Source organism: Crocuta crocuta, unplaced genomic scaffold, assembly GCF_008692635.1.
Source record: "Crocuta crocuta isolate KB4526 unplaced genomic scaffold, BGI_CrCroc_1.0 scaffold130, whole genome shotgun sequence".
In the NCBI taxonomy this organism is placed as follows: domain Eukaryota; kingdom Metazoa; phylum Chordata; class Mammalia; order Carnivora; family Hyaenidae; genus Crocuta; species Crocuta crocuta.
The window spans coordinates 8,490,059-8,512,621 of NW_027527920.1; the positions used below are offsets into that span (position 1 = coordinate 8,490,059).

Sequence of the window (22,563 nt, forward strand, 5' to 3'; positions counted from 1 at the left end):
TCACTGGGAAACTAATGGGTCTTTGCCTTTCAGTCTGTCCTATCACCCGAGTTTAATTTCAGCTTCCGAAGTGCCACAGATTCATAAATCCTCAGAGTTCCTAGGGTTCCATATGAACTTCCTTGTCTCTGACACTGATTAGGTCTCTGCCTAACCCAGGTTCCACCCAAGTGGATTCTGACAAATCACTGTAGTCAGTTACAGTACCATTTCATTAGCTAGCTTCATGATATTAGGCAAGTCAAAGAACTTCTCTAAGCTTTGTTTATGTCATCAGTGCTTTTCAAATTGTTCTGCAGACTTCCTTAGGTATTATTCCCTCTCAGGCTTCAACCTGAGCAACCATTTAACACGCTGAACTGCTATATAATGTTTTGCTTGAACAAAAGACGTTATTATTAACAACTTGAAAACCTATCAGACTAAATGATCTTTAAACACAAGTTATTAGGATTTGGATTATAAATGTTTAATAGAAATACACAATCTTTTGCTTTCTCAGACAGCAATAAAGGAGTTTATAACAATCACTAAGAATACAGGATTCTGCCACAAAGATGCAGCATATACTGCAAAGCTGATCTGTTCAAATAAACATAGAAAGTCAACTGAAAGAACAGAAGTTAACATAAACAAGTGTTGACAGAAGTTACAGACATGCAAAATATCCTTCAGTGCAATGAACCTGTAAAAAATCAGCCAGCCTATGCTAATCAGATGTTTTTAGGTCAAACCAAGTTTCCATATTGGGCTCAGAGAAACCACGTAACTCATTGAGTCCCCTTTCCCCCAAGAACAACAGGAATGGCAGAACAGAAAGAGCTATCATGCTCTTAAATTCTTTTATACAAGCATTACTTCTAACATATTTTACTTGGTTAACTTGGAATGTAGTAGAGAAAACAAGGTTTTCGACAATGACCAAACTTTGCAGTGTCTGGATTTTTCACCGTTCCTCTCTTGAGTTTCCTGCCAGGAAGCTTTGTTAAGCTTCTCCAGCCAAGGTTCTCGGTTTTCATTGTCTGACCACAGACAGGTGAAACAACAGTAAAGCAGGTGTTTTTGAGGTCAGTTCTATCAGTCACTCTGACAGATATACAAGTAAATGGACTCAGCCGGTGCAGAGGAGGAGAACAAGGTTTTTTATGTATATGCACAGCCTGTAGGTCTGTTTTGTCTGCTCCCAGTTTGCCACAGGCTGCACTACCAGCCACTGCCTTACTGCCAGTTTGACCCTGCTGATTCCCTGTAGCCATTCAGGTTTGAAACTCTTAAAATCTCATTGTTTTCTAACGAATGTTTCATCTTTCTCTAGTGTTGAAAATAGTTCTGATTTAGCCAGGAATGAAGTAAGTGATCATGGTGTTCAAGGTTCTGACCGGTTTCTCCCAAATCATTCTGTGCCTCCCATGCACACACAGGTAAGCACGAAGCAGGTGGTGGTAGAAGCTAAAAGATTCAGAGGTAATGGGTGTTCGTTCTCTAGCTCCACTCAGACTCAGAAATGTTTTATCAATGACCGAGTTGAACTTGGTTTTCCAAAAATGAATGCCACCCCATTTAACAGGTAACTCCTTGGGTACAAAATGTAATAGGTCCTGCGTGAGTCACTTTCACAGCCCCCTGTAGAGGCAGTGGTTGGTTTTTTTCTTCCTCACAAGCAACAGCTGTGAAGAACAAATCCCAGCTATAAGACTGGCCAGTATCTGGCCCACGTGACAGTGACTGGACAAGGAGTGCGTGGTAGTGGGGCTGAGTCTTTTGCGGTCATTAATGGAACACACAAGAATAAACCTGTCATCAGATACCAGGAACCCAGGTCATGCAAGTACTACACTAAGATAATACAGTAAATTCAGGAATGTTACCCGGATAAAGGGAAAATTTAATCATTTAACTTTAAAAAAAACTTTTACATCAGTACAAGAAGGTAAAACTGTAAGAATTATAGATTAGGCTCAAACTGGCAAGAAATCATCTCAATCTGGTTTTAGTGAACCTTTTTCTTTTTTTGTCCATAGCGCCGCCTGCGCTGTTTATAAAGGTGACGAAAATTTATGTACAACCCTGAAAAAGAAAAGCAGCCAATGAGAAAAGGGAATCTTGGTCTGTATTTATAACCAGAAGCTCTTGGGACAAGGAGGGTCTCCAGATGTCTCCTTGTCATGTACCACAGCACTGTGCTTCCTGCAGCGTGCTTAGAAATGACAGCTTCAAACCAGGTTGTTAGCCGTGCACTGGAGACCCCTCCCTTCTCTCAGGGGTTTACAATTTAACTCTCCTCCCATATTCTAATGTGAAAATTTTCAAACATGCAGAAAGATTAAAATATTGTACAGTGAACACCACCTAGATTTAGACTTCAACTTTTTATTGTATTCGTTTGAACACATGCCCACTCCCACCTCATCTTTGAGGTATTTCACTGTGAGCAGCAGACATCAGTATACTTTACCCCTAAACATTTCATTAAATTGAGTCCAATTTTTTTTCTTCCTTTTAAGGTAAGATTTACACAAAATGAAATATACAACCTTAAGTATAAAAATAACCCAATTTTTAATATAATAACGTGTACTAAGCACTAGTCTAAAAGGTATGAGACACTTTTCTAGGAAGTAAATTAGAAAATGCAGGATTTCAGAGTCAGAAAAAACTTTTTAGTCCTACTTGACCACTAACTAGTTCTGTAACTTAGCCTCACCTGTTTCCTCATTGTACAACAGGATTAAAAACCCGTATTTTAGGGGCGCCTGGGTGGCTTAGTCAGTTAAGCATCCGACTTTCGCTTAGGTCATGATCTCGCGGTTCGTGGGTTTGGCCCCCGCGTCAGGCTCTGTGCTGACTGCCAGCTCAGAGCCTGGAGCCTGTTTCAGTCTGTGACTCCCTCTCTCTCTGACCCTCCCCTGCTCACGCTGTCTCTCTCTCTCTCTCTCTCTCCTAGAAATAAAGAATAAACATTTAAACAACAAAAAAAAAAACCCCGTATTTTACAGGGTTACTAAAATAATTTCTATTAGGAAAAGCACCTTCATCTATAGGAAATGTAACTGGTTGTAGTCCTTCTTCTAAATTATGCAAATTTAGGATTTATTTCATTCTGACGAATAAGAACTACATTATTCATTGCAGGCAAACTAAATAGGACTATAAAACCTTGTAAATTAAGAGTATGTGACAATATAACCTGAAGAAAAGCCACTAGAGTTAATGAACATTAAAATACCTCTACTCTTCTAGTAAAATATTTCAAGGGTCTTTCCAATACTGATTCCTCTTTAACACTTTAAGCATGCATGCCTCATGGCACCTACTTGTAGTAACGCCAGATTTATCTAGTAATGAGGGTAATGAGTTTTTTTTAATGAGTGCATCTTCCAAATTGAAGCTTACTCCCTTCAAGGACCAAACATTTTAACATTTTTGGTCAGAAATCTTTCTAAAATATCATTTTCTCACACCATGCACAAAAATAAACTCAAAATGGATAAAGGACCTGAACATNTCTTTCTAAAATAAATGATACCCTCTCTGAAATAGGAAAGAAGGAAAAAGTGAGTAAAACTTAACCTTTGGCAAATGTTCTCTACCCATAATGTAGAATATTTAACTGTGCTTCTGCCACATGCTGGTACCCTGAGGGACTCCTAAAGGGTATTTTAACAATGCTAAATGATCAAGACTACTGAGCTTTCTGGATTCTCAGGTTTACTTTTTGTGGTCTTCCTCTCACTGGGATACCCACCATCCAAGATGGTCCCCCGTGATCCTACCTTCTGGTATCTCATTCCCTTGTGTGTCCCCCCTCTCCCCACCCCGCCCACATTCTATTAGGTTGGTCTGTGTAGCCAACAGAATGTGGCAAAAGTGATGGTATGTCAGTTCTGAGATTAGGTAATAAAAGGCAGTGTGGACCTGATAGAGGTGCTAATTAGGTCTACAATGATAATCATATTAAAATATATAAATGAATCAAATCAACATGGTATATATCTTAACTTTACACAATGTTGTATGTGAAATATATTTCAATTAAAAATAGATAAAATTTAAAAGCAAAAAAGAAGTGTGGCTTCTGGCTCTCAGACCACTTGTTCTGGGGGAAGCCATGTCATAAGCACCACATGGAGAAGTCCTGTGGCAAGAAACTGAAGTCTCCTGTCTACAGCTACAAGAGTGAGCTTGAAGCAAATCCTCCAGCCCCAGTCAAGCCTGCAGAAACTGCAGTCCCCATTGGGCTGCCAGCCTGACTGGACCCTCAGGAGGGACCCTGAGCCACCCAGCTAGACTGCTTTCTGACCCTCAGAAAGATTGTGAGATAACAAACATTCTCTGTCTTAAGCTATTAAGTTTTGGGGTAATTTGTTACACAGCAATAGACATCTAATGTACTTTCTGCTCTCATACCCTGCTAATAGAAGAGCAGACACCCATACTTATTTAGGGCCACCTTAAGATTTTTGAGAACTAGGGGCGCCTAAGTGGCTCAGTCAGTTAGGCGTCCGACTTCGGCTCAGGTCGTGATCTCGTGGTCCATGGGTTCGAGCCCTGTGTCAGGCTCTGTGCTGCCAACTCCAGAGCCTGGAGCCTGTTTCAGATTCTGTGTCTCCCTCTCTCTCTGCCCCTCCCCAGCTCATGCTCTGTCTCTCTCTCTCTCTCTCAAAAATAAACGTAAAAAAATTTTTTTTTAAGATTTTTGAGAACTAAAACAAATACATAAATTAGATTAAAATGCATTATTAGAACTTTATAGAAAGTAAACAGTCCTTACAGTTAGGAAGGCTTTTACATTTCTCATATTTGAAATAATTAGGTTTGCTTCTTTTAATTCTTAGTTTTTATGAATTAAGGCAAGAATTTATGATTTTATATAAAAGTAAATTAATATATAAGGTTTTACATAAGGAGCAGGGTGGGGGCCAAGGGAGCTTTTTCCTATTGTTAAGAAGAATGCTTTTTTGACATCTCTTAGCTGCTCAAAGGCCTTTACTGTCTTCTTCCCTCCTTGCTACTGGTGGTATTACCACCTCTGTGAACTTTGGATAAGGAATGTGTCCGTGAAATTAGTAAAATTCAAATGAACTTCTTACAAGAGCTTCTTACATTGTTTTAAACATGAAATATGGTGAATTCCCAATGACCAAGAGCACTGCAAGAAGATAACTCAGCCACTGGAGATTTGGAAGATATACGTAGCACATTATCCTCATGGGTCCGTTTTATACAAGTAATGTTTTTCTAACTCTACTACTCTTATACAAAGAAAAATCCTAATATGGACTTAGAAAACTTTGAATCACTAAGAAGTGACAGGAAAAAGTCTATTATAGAGCCAATACTTACCTAAAAATAATAGTATGAGATAAATCTGAAGAAAAAAGGAAAATCTAACTTTGATTTTCACTGGATATGGCAATGTGAAACTGAATCTTCCTGTTTCATTGAATATTGGAATAGACTGGATCACTGAGACAGCTGAAAACAGAAATCAGAACTTGTCAGAAACAAATGAAATACAGTCCCATCTAGAGAAGCTTCTAACCCCACAGAGTTTTAGTTCTGGGTGTTGAAAATGCTTCATCCTTCTTAATACAGAGGGCTCGTGCCTCTTCCACTCCCCAGCCCCCGACTAGTTTTCATGCGATAAGCTTCCACACTGACAACAGCAAGATGAATGAGGAACACTCATTTTGATAGCACTGAGTTTCAGTCTTCTCTAAAATGGTGAGAAAAAGCCCTACTTGACTCACCCACTGTGCGTTAGGATAAAATGAAGTTGTCGCTAAGAACCTGCTGTGGAAAAGTTCAAATACTTTATAAATAGGAAGCATACAATACATGAACTACCAGCTTCCAAACTTTACAAAAACGAGCTACTTCCCTGAAATAGTATGGGTACCATGAGTACTATCGAAGGAAGCCACTAGAAATTCTTAAAAAGTCTAACACCCATATATCAGACTAAGGCTGGCACACGAAGGAAGGAAGCTAAGCTATCCTTCAGGTTAGCTATTCTTTAGAACTAAGCTTATAAAAACCTAGTGTTCTTGAAAGTACCTTCTGCCAAACATCCCAGAGGATACAAGGGTATCCACACAGTGTAACGAAGCCAGGTGAGCACCTTCCAATCCATGTCAATGCAGGAAAGCATGTAGAAGGGGTACCTATTGAAAATAAGGCATTCAGATGGAAAAAGCCACTTCAGGTCCTGAATGCAACCTTAGAAACATCATTCAAGAAGAATCATTTCACATTTAGCCACAATGGCTTCTTCAGAACAGAATTCTAATCCTGGGCTGTCTACCCACAAACTCCCATCACACATCTCCAGTTTTCAATGGATGTGAACCTTCTTTGATGGCAGACTAAGTTTAGGTCCTAAAACAACCTTCTTTGGAATAGTTCAGTATATGGAATGAATGCTCAGAAGCTCTTCGGCTTTATTCCTAGTTCTAAGATCTTTATTCCTAGATCTATGTTCCAAGTAGGTAAGGATGACAAACACTGACAATTTATCCCTCGATCAATGAATGTCATCAAAATTTAAGTATACAAAAGACCCCTTATCTAGAATCAGACATCCTCTATTTAAAATGAGGTAACACAAGAGGCACCTGGATGGCTCAGTCGGTAAAATGTCTTGACTTTCAGCTAGGGTCGTGATCTCATGGTTCATGACTTCGATCCCTGCGTCAGGCTGTGTTCTAACAGCTCAGAGCCTGGAGTCTGCTTCAGATGCTGTCTCTCCCTCTGTCTCTGCCCCTCCCCAGTTTGCACTCTGTCTCTCTCAAAAAATAAGTCAAACATTAAAATAATTTTTTACAAGAGAAAACAAAAAATTTTTTAACAGAGTTAATGATAAGTACCTATAATCTTGTACCTTAGTATTAGCAGATTTAAGAGGGTATATGGGATACTGTGGGATACAGACCACTGCTAAGATACAGTCTGGGGTTGCTCCTGCTTCTCCCTCTCAACTGTTAACTTTACCTGAAGACTAGAGCTGAGGAGTCAGTGTGTAAAATCCTTTCTCCACCTGACTGAAAAAGAAGTGGAGTATGTACAGTCTGGTAGAGAAGAATACCTCTACTATTATTGGATCTTTTTTTTTTTCTTTAAAGATATTTCTTCTCTTGACAATCGAGAATGGAAGAATCAGGTAAGAGGATGATTCAAACTTCAGTAATCTTGTATTAAAAGATTTCTATCATTCCTTCTAGAAGACTGGTATTCACTAGTTCCATCCAGTCTGGCTGCTCCTTCAACCCCATGTTTCTTCAGCCTTTTCAAAAATATTTCCATGTGGATAAGTCCCCTCTTTCCAACAAGACAGCAAGAAGGGTAGCACAGGCCTTTGATTTCTCTGGATCTCTCCTCCCTCTGTTCTGCAGTGCCCATGCTGGTACTATGATTGTTTAACAAAAAACAAACAAACAAAAACCTATGTGTCTCCTTTGTGGAGTTCCCAGATTCAGCTAGAACTCTCCACACATGTGGAACCTTAATCTCAAATCAAATGAGACTCAGAATAAAACAGCAACTCCAAAAGAGAGCTGTTCCAGAGAAGGGAGAAGCATTTCTACCCACCTGAAGATTTCAACTGCACTCCACGTATAGAACACAAAGAAAACCACAGCTTTGTTTTGCATTTCTTCCATGGTGCCAAAGATGATAAACAAAATGAAATTTCTTCCAAAAAGCTATTAAAAGAACCCAGAGGAGAGAAAAAAGTTTAAAAATAAATTCTACAAAAACTATATAAAAGTGTCACCTGAAACCTAGCCCCTCTAAATTTGGGGTAAATAGGAAAAGACTGAGCTTGGCTAGTTTAATTCTCTGTTCCATCTTTGGAACAAGTTAAGCACCCAAATGAGTCTTTCTGAATAGACTGTGCATATGTTTGTAAATATATATCATCACAAATAGCATCAAACATGGTTTAAAGACTACTGCCAAATGGACATTGGTGTCTGCATAGCACAAGTTAAGAACAAGAATATCACCAGTGTGGCAGCCCCTCATAAGTAACTACTATCTTGTGTTAACCATTCCATTGCATCCCTCTACATGTTTACTGCTTATGTACATATTTCTAAATAATATACTGTTTCACTTTGCCTGTTTTTAAACTTTTGGAAATAGAACGTATCATTCTGTGACTTGTTTCTTACTCCCATCTTGTTTCTGAGATTTGTCCGTGCTACTGCATGTGGCACTGCCCAACTCCAGAAGGCTTTACTCACATTGCATTCTACGTGACTGACACTCCCTTGTGATGCAACAATAACTGAATCTGTCCCTTCCATCTTACCCTAGAAATGCTATCCTCATGCTTATCTGCAGTAGTCCTTGATATACAAAAAATACTATTGCATATTAGTGGGTCACTTTGTATCTGCTTTCATTTTTTAGACTGAACAAAACAGCCTCTCTCCAAGAACAGAAAACCTAGAAATAACAAAGCCACTATATTAATACCCTGTACCATGCAATGGATACTATCAGAATGTCAGAGCTGATGTACCAGAAAAGAGTAGAACTATAAAAACAGTACTCCAGAGGCACGTAGGTGGCTCAGTCAGTAAAGCAGCCAACTTTGGTTCAGGTCATGATCTTTTGGTTCGTGAGCTTGAGCCCCATGCTGGGCCCTGTACTGACAGCTCAGAGCCTGGAGCCTGCTTCAGTCTCTCTCAAAAATAGATAAACATATATAAAAATAAATAAATAAATGAAACAAAACAACAGTACTCCAGAAGAGACTAACCAACCATCACCTGCTTCCCCAAGTCTAGGTGGGTGGTATTAAATAGTATATTGAATACTGTACTGTATTCAATAGTATACCTAGCAATCACATAGTTAGGAAAGAGGGCAAGGAAATTAAAAGACTTTGATGTCCTATTCCTGATAGCCATCTTACAAATATTAGGAAATAATACAGATGTATGGTTGGGAGGGGGAGAAGAGTCAAAAACGTCACCTTCAAATATGGAAGAAAGTCAAAAGTGAAAAGGGCTCCTAGGATCACACTGCCTTCACCTACCCAAGATGGGAGGAGACCAAGCATATCTCTATCTGAGAAGACTGGGTAGGTAAGGTCTTTCTGCTCCTGCTTGAAAATCAAGTTTTGCTAGTTTTAAAGCCCTTTTTATCACTTTGTAATCAAGCAAAAAAAAAAAAAACAAAAAACCTGAAATGGCAAAAGTCTACTTTGGAAAATATCCCTGAGGCTTATAGTTTTCCTCCTTGTTCAGATAAAACAATGCTATTCCTGTTAAAGAGATTTTTCCTAATTGAGACTTCTTAGAAAATTGTGGCGTACTGACTAAATACTGAAATCTTTCCTTCCCCACCCCAGAGGTCAATTATTCAATACCTGGATAAGACAAGGTATCACTGGTGACCTGATGACTCCAATTGCTGCATTGATAGTTTCCACAACTGACAGCATCTGGCAGAAATACATCATGTCGGCCAAGGTGTGGAATGTGTCATAGAAGGACTCTACGGGACAAAACCACATTAAGGGTAAATCAAGTGGCAAATTCCAACAGAATTATTTCTCAACTAGATACCTCCTTACATGAAAGGAATTTAAGAAAAAGTATAATAAACAGCCTCTCAAATTCAAGCTTAATGTCCAAACTAAGCTGGAGGGGGAAAGGCCTATGGGGTCATAAATAGTAAACTCTACTGGTTATCAGAGAATTAAACACATAAACCCTGTATGTCCTTCTTATTTTAAAAGGCAAGCAAAAAAGTATACCTAGACTTCATTTCAGTTATTATAAGCTGAAAAGTCTACATATCAGGAACAGTGGTCTTTTCAGACCCATTATATCAATGAATTTAAAGCTAGAATCGTATCATGTGTATTGAATGCAATCCTCTTAAAATCTCAAAACTGTATGACTGTAAATGCAGACATGCAAAAGTACTGAGTAAAATTAACTTTCAAAAACCTTATTTGCATTTATGTATTTCATCTCAATAATTCTTATTCTAAAAATCTAACTAAAAAATCTAAAATTAAAAAAAAAAGTTTTTAGAAACAAGGCTGCTCTCTGAAATGTTTCTTAGTGTATTAAAGTAGAAACAGTCTAAATGTCTAAGCGTATGGAAAGTTTGAGTAAACTACAGTTTATCTACTTCATGGAATTGTATGTAATATTTAAAATGACAGGTATTGCCTGTATGATGTCAGCAAATGTGGTATCAGTTCTGAATGGACCATAATATAAAATCCTTTACTTTTCATACTGATCCTCACTTAACCTCCTGCATTCCCACATTTGTCTGTGCAGTGTTTCTCAACCAGAGTACTGCTGACAATTTGGGCAGGACAATTCTTTGGCCTTAGGAGTTTAGGGTTTTGGGATCCCTGTTTTCTAAAATATTTTAATGTTTATTAAAGAGAGAGAATGGGGGAGACACAGAATCTAAAGCATCTGGCCGGGGCTCAAACCTACAAGCTGTGAGATCATGACCTGAGCCAAATTCAGACGTTTAATCGACTGAGCCACCAGGTGCCCCATGGCTCCCTGCCGATTAAATACAAGTAGTGTCTCCAAGGATCTGGCACAGTTAGGCCAGATGCCAAACAAAGATGACCCTTGTAGGATCCTCAAGAGTATGGCTTAAATAGTAGTTGAATAAAAGAGGCCCTTGCCAAAACTTAAAGAAACCATCTACTGTTTTTGTAAAAATGATCCACTTTACAATCCTGTTACAAAGTCAAATGTAGAATGAAGAATACAGTGTTATTATGTAATTTTGCCAGAAAAATTCCACTAACTTAGTCCAAAATTTGACTAATTCTTTTTTGGAAGAATTAACACAGAATTACAGTGTGAATTTTCCTATGTATAAGATAAAAATCTTATTCTCCTAATTTTAAATCTTTCTGTTTTCAAGACAAAATCCCAATCAAATCTTTTTGTCACATTTATAATGAAATTTGGGTGTCCATGTTAAGGGAATTCCTTTTCAGGTGGCATTTCTCCTGGACAAACCTTTGAAAAATGAGGACCTCCCATGTTGATACAGAAAGCTGGGACTTAAGATTTGGCATATGGTGGGGGCACCAGTGTCCGACTTCGGCTCAGGTCATGATCTCACAGCTTGTGAGTTTGAACCCCACACTGGGCTCTGCGGATAGCTCAGAGCCTGGAGCCTGTTTCAGATTCTGTGTCTGCCTCTCTCTTTCTGCCCCTCCCCCACTCGTGCTCGGTCTCTCTCAAAAATAAATATTAAAAAATTTAAAAAAAGATTTGGCATATGGTGAACAAAAGTTAGATCCTCTGGCTTTGCTCTGATTTTATAGGAAATTCATCCTTGTTTCAATTCAGGACTAGAAATCTGAATTCTAAAACTACAGTTACAAAGAATATTAGTAACATTATTATATGTTATTATATATTATAAATATTAGTAACATTTAATAACATTAAAATGGTTATAATTTTGTTTATTTAAAAAATTTTTTTAATGTTTTATTTATTTTTGAGAGACGAGAGCAAGTGGGGGAGGGGCAGAGAGAGGAGACACAGAATCTGAAGCAGGCTCCAGGCTCTGAGCCGTCTGAACAGAGACTGATGTGGGGCTTGAACCCAGAGTGAGATCATGACATGAGCTGAAGTCAGACATTTAACCAGCTGAACCACCCAGGCACCCCATTTATAATTTTATCTTTAAAACAAGATAGAAATTTGTTTAAACAGTATGACTAGAATTTTTTGTAAGTTTATTTATTTTGAGAGAGGGAGTGTGTGTGCATGTGGACACACATGAGCAGAGGAGGGGCAGAGAGAAGGAGAGAAAGAACCCCAAGCAGGCTCTGTGCTGTCAGCAAGGAGCCCAACACAGGGCTTGGTCCCACATACTGGGAGATCATGACCTGAGCCGAAATCAAGTGTTGGCAGCACAACCAACTAAGCCACCCAGGTGCCCCTAAAATTTTTAACTGTAGGAGAACAACTAAAAGGAAATGTATGGATATATTAAAGTGCTGGACAATGGTTTATTCACCTTCTCTTCTTTTCCCCCACGTCTCTACCTGGTTTCCCTCACTTTCCAAATTTGCTTAAATCAGCACATTTAGTTTTATGATTTGAAAAATAAAATTGTTTTAAGTAACAAAAGGGACTCATGTTAATAGGATACAGATTTAAATAGTAGTAGTATACTCTATCTACACAGTATACATGAAAATCCTTAAAAACAATTTGCCGTTTAATCTTGCAATTCCACATCAGGAATTGCTCCTAAGGAAATTTTATGGGTTGGAAAACTATACACCAGGATGCCAACCATCTGTTGCTCTCATAGATGGGATTACAGGAGAGTGTTCTGTTTTAAGTCTTTATTTTCTGATTTTTCTATAACACATTTTTATAATTAGAAAAAAATTTAATTTTATTAAAAAAGTATTCCTTGGGGCACCTGGGTGGCTCAGTCAGTTAAGCATTAAGCTCAGGTCATGATCTCACCATTTGCGGGTTTGAGCCCTGTACCAGGTTGAATGCTGACAGCTCAGAGCCTGGAGCCTGCTTTGGATTCTGTGTCTTCCTCTCTCTCTGCCCCTGCTTCCCTCTCTCTCTCTCAAAAATGAATAAATGTTAAAAAAAAAAAAAAACTTAAAAAGTTTTCCTTAATAGAGAGCTAGATAAGCTCAAACAAGAGTTTCTACATAAACCCAAGAGTTTGCTAGTCTTTCCTTAGCATAAGTAGTTTAGGAAATACATGCTTATATGAAAAACCAAGTGTGGTATTTGCTATTTCCCAACACCCTTTATTCAAAAGGAGAAAAGTGGCAAATTCGGTGCCAGGCCCCAAGTCCTTACTAAATCTTTGAGGACTGATAAGGGAAGAATTAAACCAACAGCTCCATTCCAGAAGGTGGTTAGGAAGGGGCTGAGCGCCAAAATAGAAATTACAAATCCAAGCAGCTTAAACACATGACCCAAATAACTTAGCTTCTGGACTAGATCACTTAAAGGCCAGCAGGCTTGCACAGGAACATAGAGAATCAATCTATGTTAAGTTAAATTATTTATGTATTTGCATGTCCCTATTCATTCCTTGGACCTTGTGATAAACCCACAGTAATAAAAACTCAGGTCTGAGACTTGCATTTCTTTTTAAGGAACTCCTCTGTAGACCTCTGGTCACATGGGGCTGTAAGACACTAGGCAGTTGGGAAGGTTTTCCTGCCACACTGCTTTGCAGAATTCTAAGGTGTTAAGAAGGCTGGAAAAACATGTACTTCTTTCAAATGACTCTAGAACTAACTGCATTTCACCTACTATAAACCTCAGACGGGAAAATTTAGGACTGAAAATTAGACTATAGGATTTTTTTCCTCTTTTTTTAAAAATAATTTTTAATGTTTTATTTATTTGAGAGAGAGAGAGAGAGAGAGAGAGAGAGACAGCGCGAGCAGGGGAGGGTCAGACAGAGAGGGAGACACAGAATCTGAAGCAGGCTCCAGGCTCTGAGCTGTCAGCACAGAGCCCGATGTGGGGCTCGAACCCGCGAACTGCGAGATCATGACATGAGCCAAAGTCAAGACGCTTAACTGACTGAGCCACCCAGGCGCCCCTTTTTTCCTCTTTTTAAACAGAGCTTATATATTCCATCATACTTCTATTTTTTCCTCATATTTATTTTACAAAATAAGGGAAAATGTCTAAATTATCCACATGCAAACCATCTGAAATGTTGCATTTCCTTCCAGTCTTTTTGCATGTGTTGCTTCAGTTGTTTCCCCTTTTTATGCAGAGGTGATGAAACTCGAAGAACAACTTTGTATATTACTTTTTTAGCCTATTGTATTTCTCATGTTACTACAAACTCCTTAAATATTTTATATGTGCTTCCCATCATTCCACTGAATGAATATTCTATAGTAATTCTTCATTGATGGACATGTATGTAGATTCTAATTTGTCACTAATATAAATACTGCCATATATATATCTTTTTGAAAAGATACTTCCTTTTATGAACTGACTGCACATGACTTCTGTTTATCTATTGGATGGAGTCATCACATTTTTGGATAAATTTGTAACAAATTCTTTATAGGCAATCAACCCTTGCCAGTATTTGTTGCAATTTTCCACCATCCCTTCATCCCCATGCTACTAGCCTCACTATGCTTTTAATATTTAGTATTGTTTTAGCTGGGGTATTTTTGGATACATAGGATTTTTTTTTTAATTTTTTTTTAATGTTTTATTTATTTCTAGGAGAGAGAGAGANACACCAAAGGCAGGGTATTATTAGTACCTTTGGTGAGTAGTAGGTCAAACTACTGAAAAAAGAAAACTAGTGTTGAAATTTTGTGCTTGCCTTTTCCCAGAATAAAGAACCGCACAGTCATGTTGACAAAGATCCAGGAGAATCCCAAGAACTGCACAAGATTATACATGAACAGGTATCCTTTCTTCAAGCTTGTAAGAGCTGAAAAGCAAAACAAGACAGAAAACTGTTACTGTTACAAGTGGTAGGTGCAGCAGCCGAGGGTGTGGGGGGCTCACCTAGATGACCTCCCCCCACTTTCCTGCTGGGTACCCTAAGCTCCCAAACAGATATCTGGCCCAGATTTGCACTAGCCTGGGCTCTTAGTCCCACAGAGAAATGGGTGAAGTTATGAACACTGCACTCCAAGGTATGTTTTTAGCAGTCTTTCCCCTCATAGCCTTGAAGGGTAAGTACACAGACATAATAATAAGAAGTCCAAGGAGAAAAAAGAAAAATTACTTGTGGCAAAGAATGACTGAAGGCATTAAAGAAGGGAAATGAACCTATACTCAGCTCCTGCTCTTGCCACTTTTATATCTCTTTCCTGTAATTTTTTTAAGGCCTGCAGGTCAAACTAAATCAAAGAAATAGGAACATAATGAAAAAAAGAATTCTGATATTTGATCATATATTCATTCAACCAAGCATTAATTGAACACCTACAACATACAAGGTACTCAGAGGCACTACTGGGATTCAAAGATGTTAAGACTTGATGTTGCTCTCAAAGAACTTACAATCTGAAAACTGTAATACAAAACAGAGAATGAGAGGTAATGTCTTGTGACAATTTCAAGGTGAGAAAATGACATTAGGCTGGGGAAGTCAGAATCAGTCAAGTCTGCATAGAAAAGATGATGCCTACTCTGGGTTTTGAAAGATGAGTAGAGTGAGGACATAACCAAAGAAGGAAAATTACAGACTGAGATGCAGGAGGATAAGGAACGTTAATTTTGTCTGTAGCCTAAGGCTCATGAAGACATAGCCAATTACAGAGTTAGGGAAGGAGTAAGGAGTTTAGAGTCACAGTTGAGTCAAAGGAGTAGGACAAAGGAAGCAAGATGGTTCTCAAGAGAAGAGCTACAGAGTTCAAATCTTCCTGCTACATATTTATTCCTAGGCTACAGATATTCAGCATATAACCCTCATCTGCTGCTCAAATAATCACGCAATCAAACGCAGCCTAGTTCTGAGGAGCCAAAAGAGTCAGACTTTTCACAAGATTTAACTAAACTTTTTTCTTAAAAACTACAAAACTGTATTATACGTCCCCATCCTAAAGAACTTGCTTCATCAGGGAGCACCCGGGTGACTCGGCTGGTTTTTAACACACGTGCATAGCCCCATCTCTATCATTAGTTAACTGGTAACTCCCACAGCAGCGGTGGGCAACTTACTTTCAGGGGAGCCTTGGCTTTCAATTCTTAGTTTATTTAGGCGTTCTTCTTCCTAGAATTTGGGCAGAAGATTTCCAAGAACACAGGTTAGGATTCCTAGATACTTGCAAAAGTCCACATGCTGGATAAGTGATCGGACTCCCTCAAAGCCACTTCTTTCAATTGTGTTCATGCTTCACTGGGGCACACATCCTAGCTCATGGTGCCAGACAGCCTGACTCCTACTGGGTACCACTAGCATCACAGAATCCTCTTCCATTGCTCACAGAATTAAACCAATCAGCTGTCTTCCAAACTACAGAGTGGATAGTCTTAGAATACTGGACCTGGAAAAGACACCCAGAAGATGTGTCATGGTCGTAGGAACTAAACAGAATTTTAAGGCAGGAAACAGCAGTCTTGGTTGGGTTTTGTTTTGGGTGGGTGTTTTTTTTTTTTTTTGAGACTTCCAGATTTGTAGTATAATTTCTCCAGAACCTAAACACATGTCTCCAACATCAGTAAGAACTCACATCAATACATAGATAGATACATACAGAAATATTTACAGATATAGGTAGTATTTTGCATGCACCCATATAGTGGCTCATTCTGTCACCTGAAGAGAGTCTAGAAGCAATATCTGGAGCCCAGATCTTGGTTTCCACTATTATTCTCCAATTAAAAAACAAAAACAAAAACAGAGCTCCTTGAAGAATGGCTGACTCTAGGGCTAGGGCAGGGAATATACAAGATAAGCCTGGAGCAATTTATAGTGCCAGAAATTAAGAATGTCAAAAAAGCACACCACAATGATGGAGCTTTGTCAAAGGGACACAAGAGTCAACTGAAAGAATTTCCAATGGCCAAAGCTGGAACAGCACAAACAACAAAATAACACAGTACTAGATTATAACCCAAACTATAAAATAAATATTCATCAGTACATACTGATAATTTGATATAAACAAATTACTGAATAAATAAATGGAAAAGAAGAGACAAATCTCCCATATGGAAGAATTCCAAATAAAGTACATAGATCCTCTACCCTAAGGATGGGAAGCATTACCCCTCACTCCTTAGGCATGGGCTATGCACAGTGACTTCCATTCAAAAAGTACACAGTAGGGGCGCCTGGGTGGTTCAGGCAGTTAAGTGTCCGACTTCAGCTCAGGTCATGATCTTGCGGTCTGTGGGTTTGAGCCCCACTGCTCAGAGCAGGGAGCCTGCTTCAGATTCTATGTCTCCCTCTCTCTCTGCCCCTCCCCTGCTCATGCTCATCTGTCTCTCTCTCTCCAAAATAAAATAAACATTGAAAAAAATTTTTTTAATTTAAAGAAAAAGTACACAGTAAAGAAAGGTGGAGGAGTAATATTACAGTGGAGAAGTAACATTACAGTGGAGAAACCTGACAAACTTTACCTCAGCCAGATGATCAAGATCAGTATCAACAGTGATAAGTCATGCTGATAGTATGTACCCTTGATATGACACAGTAAGAATGAAATCTCTGTGGTCTTCCTCCCCAAAAACCCATCGCACTATCTAATCATGAGAAGGTCAACTGAGAGACAAATTACAAAATACATTACCAGTACCTCTATAAAACCACGTTTCCAGGTCTTTAACTGAATTTGTAACTCTAACTGAATTTGTCTTTATTCTATCAGACCCAAATAGGTATCTGAGATAGCCTAAATAACTTGTGTTCTTTATGATTGGTCTAGATCCCTACTAGGATTGAGGTCCTTACTGACCTTGGCTCTGAGCTCCATTTCTGCATCAGATTCGTCTAGCCAGCGATCAAAGTCGGGGGCCAAAAACAGTGGGCGCTTCTCCTGCTTGGTAAGTCTCTCCCACCAATGACTCACCTTCTTCTGTACTGTAATGTTTACCTGCCTCTGAGTCAGTTTGTAAACCGGCTGGAAGAGAAAGCAAGAATGTAAGAGTGCCCTCGCCTTCCCATCCCTGACTCCTCCTGTGACAAGCCAGTGTGGCTACCCAGAGGAGCTGCACAGTATATGCTCACTCCCCTTCCCCTTCCGTCCCTACAAGCCAAGCTGTGATGCAAGGAGAACATCTGGACCAAGGGCTGGGAGAGCAAAAAACTGCTAAGAATAGCACCGTGTTTCTCGGATTCCTCCAGCGAATGGCTTCGGAGGAAATCAAGGTGAGAAAGGCATATAGTTCCGGTTTTCCTGGAGGAAACCAGATGAACCTCCTGCCAGACCTTGATCGTGCAAGGCATGACTTCCAAACACTCTCGCAGTGCATCCTCACCGTCCACATTTCTCTCCCATGAAGATGCTGAATTAAAGTGGTCAACAATCCCTGGCATAGTGAACCCCTGCTTTTTGTAAAGGTCTATTCAACACTAGAACTTAGTGGATAGTGACAACTCTATCACAAGGGGCCGCCTAGGGTATCTTCCCAATGAAACTCAAATTCTCAGAGGCTGTTCCAGTTCATTATTCCTCCACATAGTCTCTTCCTTCCTTGCCTTCAAGGCAAAACCTATGACAGGTTCTCTATGCCTTAAACTACTGCTGGCTATTAAAACAACCAAAACAATGGACCCCTCCTGCAGAGAGAGACCAATATGCCCAGGCCCCCAGAAAGAAGAGAGTAATTCCAGAAACTGAAATATACCCTCTGTTAGATTCTCTCTTCCTGTTCAGAAAAGCTTCCTCAAGCTGAGAAAGGAAACTTGAATTATACTCCCAGCATTCTTTTTGAAGGTCAACTGTCTCCGCCTTTTCTGATTTCTACTGCCCCTGTGGCAAAGTCACTTGAAAGTAAGGCCCTGGCGTGGGCTTTACCTAGCTTACGTAACTCTGCTCCCTGTGAGCGCCATACTCTTCTGTGTTCACTAAAAACCACAGAACATCAGAGCTGGAAAGGACCCTATAGGTTACTTAGTCCAACCTTTCGTTTAACACATGAGGAAGTTGTAACTCAAAGAAGCGAGGAGACTTGTTCGCACTGCTAATTCACCTCGGGTTCTGACTTTCCCACTCCTTTGCAGCTAAAATCTGGGCTCAGTTCTCAATAAAAGAACCATATTCTCCTTTGGCTTTCACCTTAATTTCCCCCACAACCCCTGCCTTCATATTTTACTAAACTACTAGTATTTATTTCCTAAAATGGAAAGAGAAGTGAGAAAAGGGAGAACATACCTCTGGTTTTACAGGGTCTAAGAACTCCAGGTGAAATTCATAGACATTGTCTCCTTTGGCACCGTGTCCCTGAGCTAAAAAGAAAGAAATATAGGTTATAATGTGAACAGGCAGAGCAAGGCCATCCAAAAGCTTGATGCAGTTCTTTCAGAAGCATACAAATAGTAATGGATCCTGACAAAACAAGTGGGGGCCTGTGAGCACATCTCCCAATGTGGCCTTGATAATACCCGGTACAAATAAGAGGCAGAAAAAGGAATACAGAAAGCAAAGCCAAAGGTATCACACAGATGTAAATTTAACTTTCACATTTACTTTGGTACTGAATCCTGAGCAGAGAAATTTCAGGTGGGCATATTCTCTTGACTGCGGTTAAGGAGAGTTGCAGAGAATGTGGTAATGCTGGACTGTCTCAAAGAAAGCTCTGAATCTAACATCTCCCCACCAAGGATAGAAAACTGAGAAGCTCGCTTCTCCTTTAGCACATCCCGAAAGGAGTGAAAAAGAGAAATATAATTTCCTCAGCTCATTCTAAAGAGAGGATAAATGGATCTGGGATGAAAGTCCCAGGGTTACACCATCTCTGTGCCTTGACATGTCAGGCTCCTCTCCCCAAATCAAACAGGTGCCATGCGGAGGTGCCAATGACTGCTGGACATCCCTTCCCCTCTAATTCTCTGACTTGTCTATCATTTGATTCCCTCCTGGATTCTCTTTCCTCATCTGGCCATAGGTGGTATAATTTGCCTAATATCTGCTACAGGTGGCTACTGTTCTCTAAGACCATAAATTCCTTACGGTTGAGCAGTCCATAATCTCCCAACTGGCAAGATACGCTTTCATCACTTAACTTCCTCTCAAATGTGTAACACCTCCAAAACTCTGAGCTGCTACCACAAGTGCTCTCCTCTTAAAAAGCAGATACAGAAGCCAGGCTGTGCTTTCATGCAAGTATATTAAAGTGGATGGAATCTCAAGCAAAGCACAAAGTCGTCAATATCCCATAACCCCAGTCACTTACTAATGCCATTCCAAGGAACTAGAACAAAAAGAGAGCAGGGAGAATCCCGATCCACTGGGTGACAATGAATCTGGACCTACCCTCTCAGGCCCAGCAGCAAATCTGCTGACACACTGATGAGAAAGGAGACAGAGGCAGGTTCACAGAATCAAAGACTGTCAGAGCTGCAAAGGCTTTAGGTATCGTCTAGAATGCCATGTTTCTTAAACCGGCCTTTGACTGTGCCTTCAGGGAGCCGCAAAATGTCATTCAGAAAATTTCTATTTTTTGTTTTGATTATAATCCTTTTTAAAAAAGCATATTCTGGATCACCTAGATGGCTACATTATAATCAAGTATTGACACATGAGTTTAGCAGCTGTGTTTGTAGCCATGTTTACAGCTGCAATGAAATTAAGTATCACTTAAAGTGACCAGATTTAATTCTGAACATGTTTTCTCAAACCAGGGTCTGTGGCCCTGGAGGATGCTTAGGACATATTCTCAGGTGTCCATATCTCCTAAAGCTTGAGAAACAGATTATAACCAAATGTCTTCATTTTCTAGGTCTACAGAAGTCAGTAAGTTGTTCAAGGTGATAGCAGTATTAGAACTAGAAGACAGATCTCTGGATTTCCAGCTTGGGATTCTTTCTTGCTCTATCTACTGCGTCTCCAAGAGGAAAGCAGGACTTAAATATGTTCTTTGACTTTTCTACTCATGTATTTCAAAACAATCTAGTTTATCCCAAGAACAGCAGAGAGGTGAGCATCAATAGAAAGTGAATAAAACAAACAGACAAAAAGAAACCACCACCATGCCTCTTTAGCGGTGTAGAAAGCAGGGAGCATTTGCCCAGATACTGACCTTTGAAATGAAGCACATTTTCAGTGATGCTGATGGCAGGATTCTGTGAAAAGAGACCAAGGATGCAAGAAGGGCATTTTAATAGGAGAAAAATGAAATTAAAACCGGGCTTACTTCCCGCCATCCTTCCCCCTTAGGGACTTGGCCTCCTACCTATTGCCTCCCCCAGAAAATACATATAGTTGCTGACTGACAGCTCTGTACAGGGTTTCTCCGTGCCTATCTGTACCCATGTGAGATGGCAGGCTGCTGCAAGAAGAGCCCTAAACTGTTCTTACTGTGCAGAACTATCAGATACTGAGTCAGTTTGTTCTGATAATGGCAAATGGCACAAGGTGCTATGCGAGTTATCTTCTGGGAATACACAGATCTCCAAGACTCAGTCCCTGAGCTATGAAGGCAGAGAATCTAGTGGAACAGATGAGTCATTTCCTGTGAGAAGGTATCAAATAGTATCAAATAACATGTACTCAAAACCAAGAGAGTAGTAAAAAGCAGTAAATGTAATGGGCACTCACAAGAGAACAAATTCAAGAACCGGATGGCTGGGGCAAGTTTTACCAAAAGTGGGGCCTGTATTGCAACAAGAAGAGTAAATTAATTCCAACAGGCAGGAAGAAGGGCTGACAGTTACAGGAGACTGGTTCAAAGTGAAACATGCAGTGCCCTCACCTCAGGCGCCTCACGCTCTTAACCCCTATCCAAACCAACACTAGAAAAGATTGCAATTCTCCAAGTTGTTCACTTACTCCCAGAAGTTGATACATGCCTTTAACTACATAACTTAAAGTGAAACTCTTTTTTCAATGGATAAGAAACTACTCACCTCCTACCTCCCAGCTCAAAATTAATAAGCAGGGAGCAGCATGTTTCCAGGGCCATAATGAATTTATTGATTTCTCTCCTGTAGGCTCAGCTCTCTGTGCTGAGAGCTCCATCACACATTGAAGGAAACCAACAACAGAGAGAAGGTTGGGAGGGGATATACTAATGGGGAGTGGGAGCCTGCAGGCTCTATTAACAGCCAAGAGTGTTAGGAAAAGGGAAAGAATAGGTGGGTGGGGGTGAGTGACCGAGCCAGGCTTTATGTTCAGAACCTCCCCAGTGGGAGTACAGACTTCAGGCTGAGATGCTCACCTGGAAGAGCTAAAAATCTAGATGATCTTCTCTTTGGCAGGAAGAGGCAGTTAGGAAACCTCAGTAAAAGAAGCTACACTTCCACGGACATGGTCCCTCAGTAAAGGAAACAGGGTTTTGATATAAATATTCTCATTAAAGCTGAAGTTCCAGAATGTCTTGGAGGTAAATTTCCCACCCAGGTCACTTCTTGCCCAAATTGGTGTGTTTCCCAAACTCCAAACCACTTAGAAGGAAAAAGGAATAAAATTAAATCAGCAGTCTGCATAGGAGCACACGTACCCCAATGTTCATAGCAGCACTCTCCACAATAGCTAAAACATGGAAAGAGCCTAAGTGTCCATCAACAGATGAATGGATCAAGAAGATGTGGTTTATCTATANTCACAGGTAAATACCAAATATCTAAAGAAGAGTTAATACCTATCTTTCTGAAACTATTCCAAAAACTTGAAGAGGAGGAAGGAACACTTCCAAACCTATTCTATGAAGCCAGCATTACCCTGATACCAAAACCAAAGAGATTACCAAAAAAAAAAATTACAGACCAATATCTCTAATAAACACAGAAGCAAAAATCTTCAACAAAATATTAACAAACTGAAATCAACAGTACATTAAAAAGATCATACGCCATGATCAAGTGAGATTTATTCCAGGGATGCAAAGATGTTTCAATATACTAAAATCAATCAACATG

The 22,563-nt window shown here is 39.7% G+C and overlaps 1 protein-coding gene across 2 annotated transcripts in view; it reads right to left on the reverse strand.

The window, feature by feature from the left end:
- Window positions 1–444: 444 nt before the first annotated feature.
- Window positions 445–22,563, reverse strand: part of HACD3 (3-hydroxyacyl-CoA dehydratase 3) — a 38,075-nt gene continuing 15,956 nt past the window's right edge. For both annotated transcript variants that reach the window (XM_077746996.1, XM_077746986.1), the window contains 10 exons: window positions 20,727–20,769; window positions 18,860–18,933; window positions 17,441–17,605; window positions 15,702–15,753; window positions 14,353–14,463; window positions 9,377–9,504; window positions 7,588–7,700; window positions 6,058–6,164; window positions 5,344–5,475; window positions 445–2,067 (listed from right to left, as the gene is read on the reverse strand). In XM_077746996.1, coding sequence (XP_077603122.1) covers window positions 1,991–2,067; window positions 5,344–5,475; window positions 6,058–6,164; window positions 7,588–7,700; window positions 9,377–9,504; window positions 14,353–14,463; window positions 15,702–15,753; window positions 17,441–17,605; window positions 18,860–18,933; window positions 20,727–20,769 — 1,002 coding nt within the window. In that variant the 3' untranslated portion in view covers window positions 445–1,990. The remainder of the gene's footprint in view (window positions 2,068–5,343; window positions 5,476–6,057; window positions 6,165–7,587; window positions 7,701–9,376; window positions 9,505–14,352; window positions 14,464–15,701; window positions 15,754–17,440; window positions 17,606–18,859; window positions 18,934–20,726; window positions 20,770–22,563) is intronic.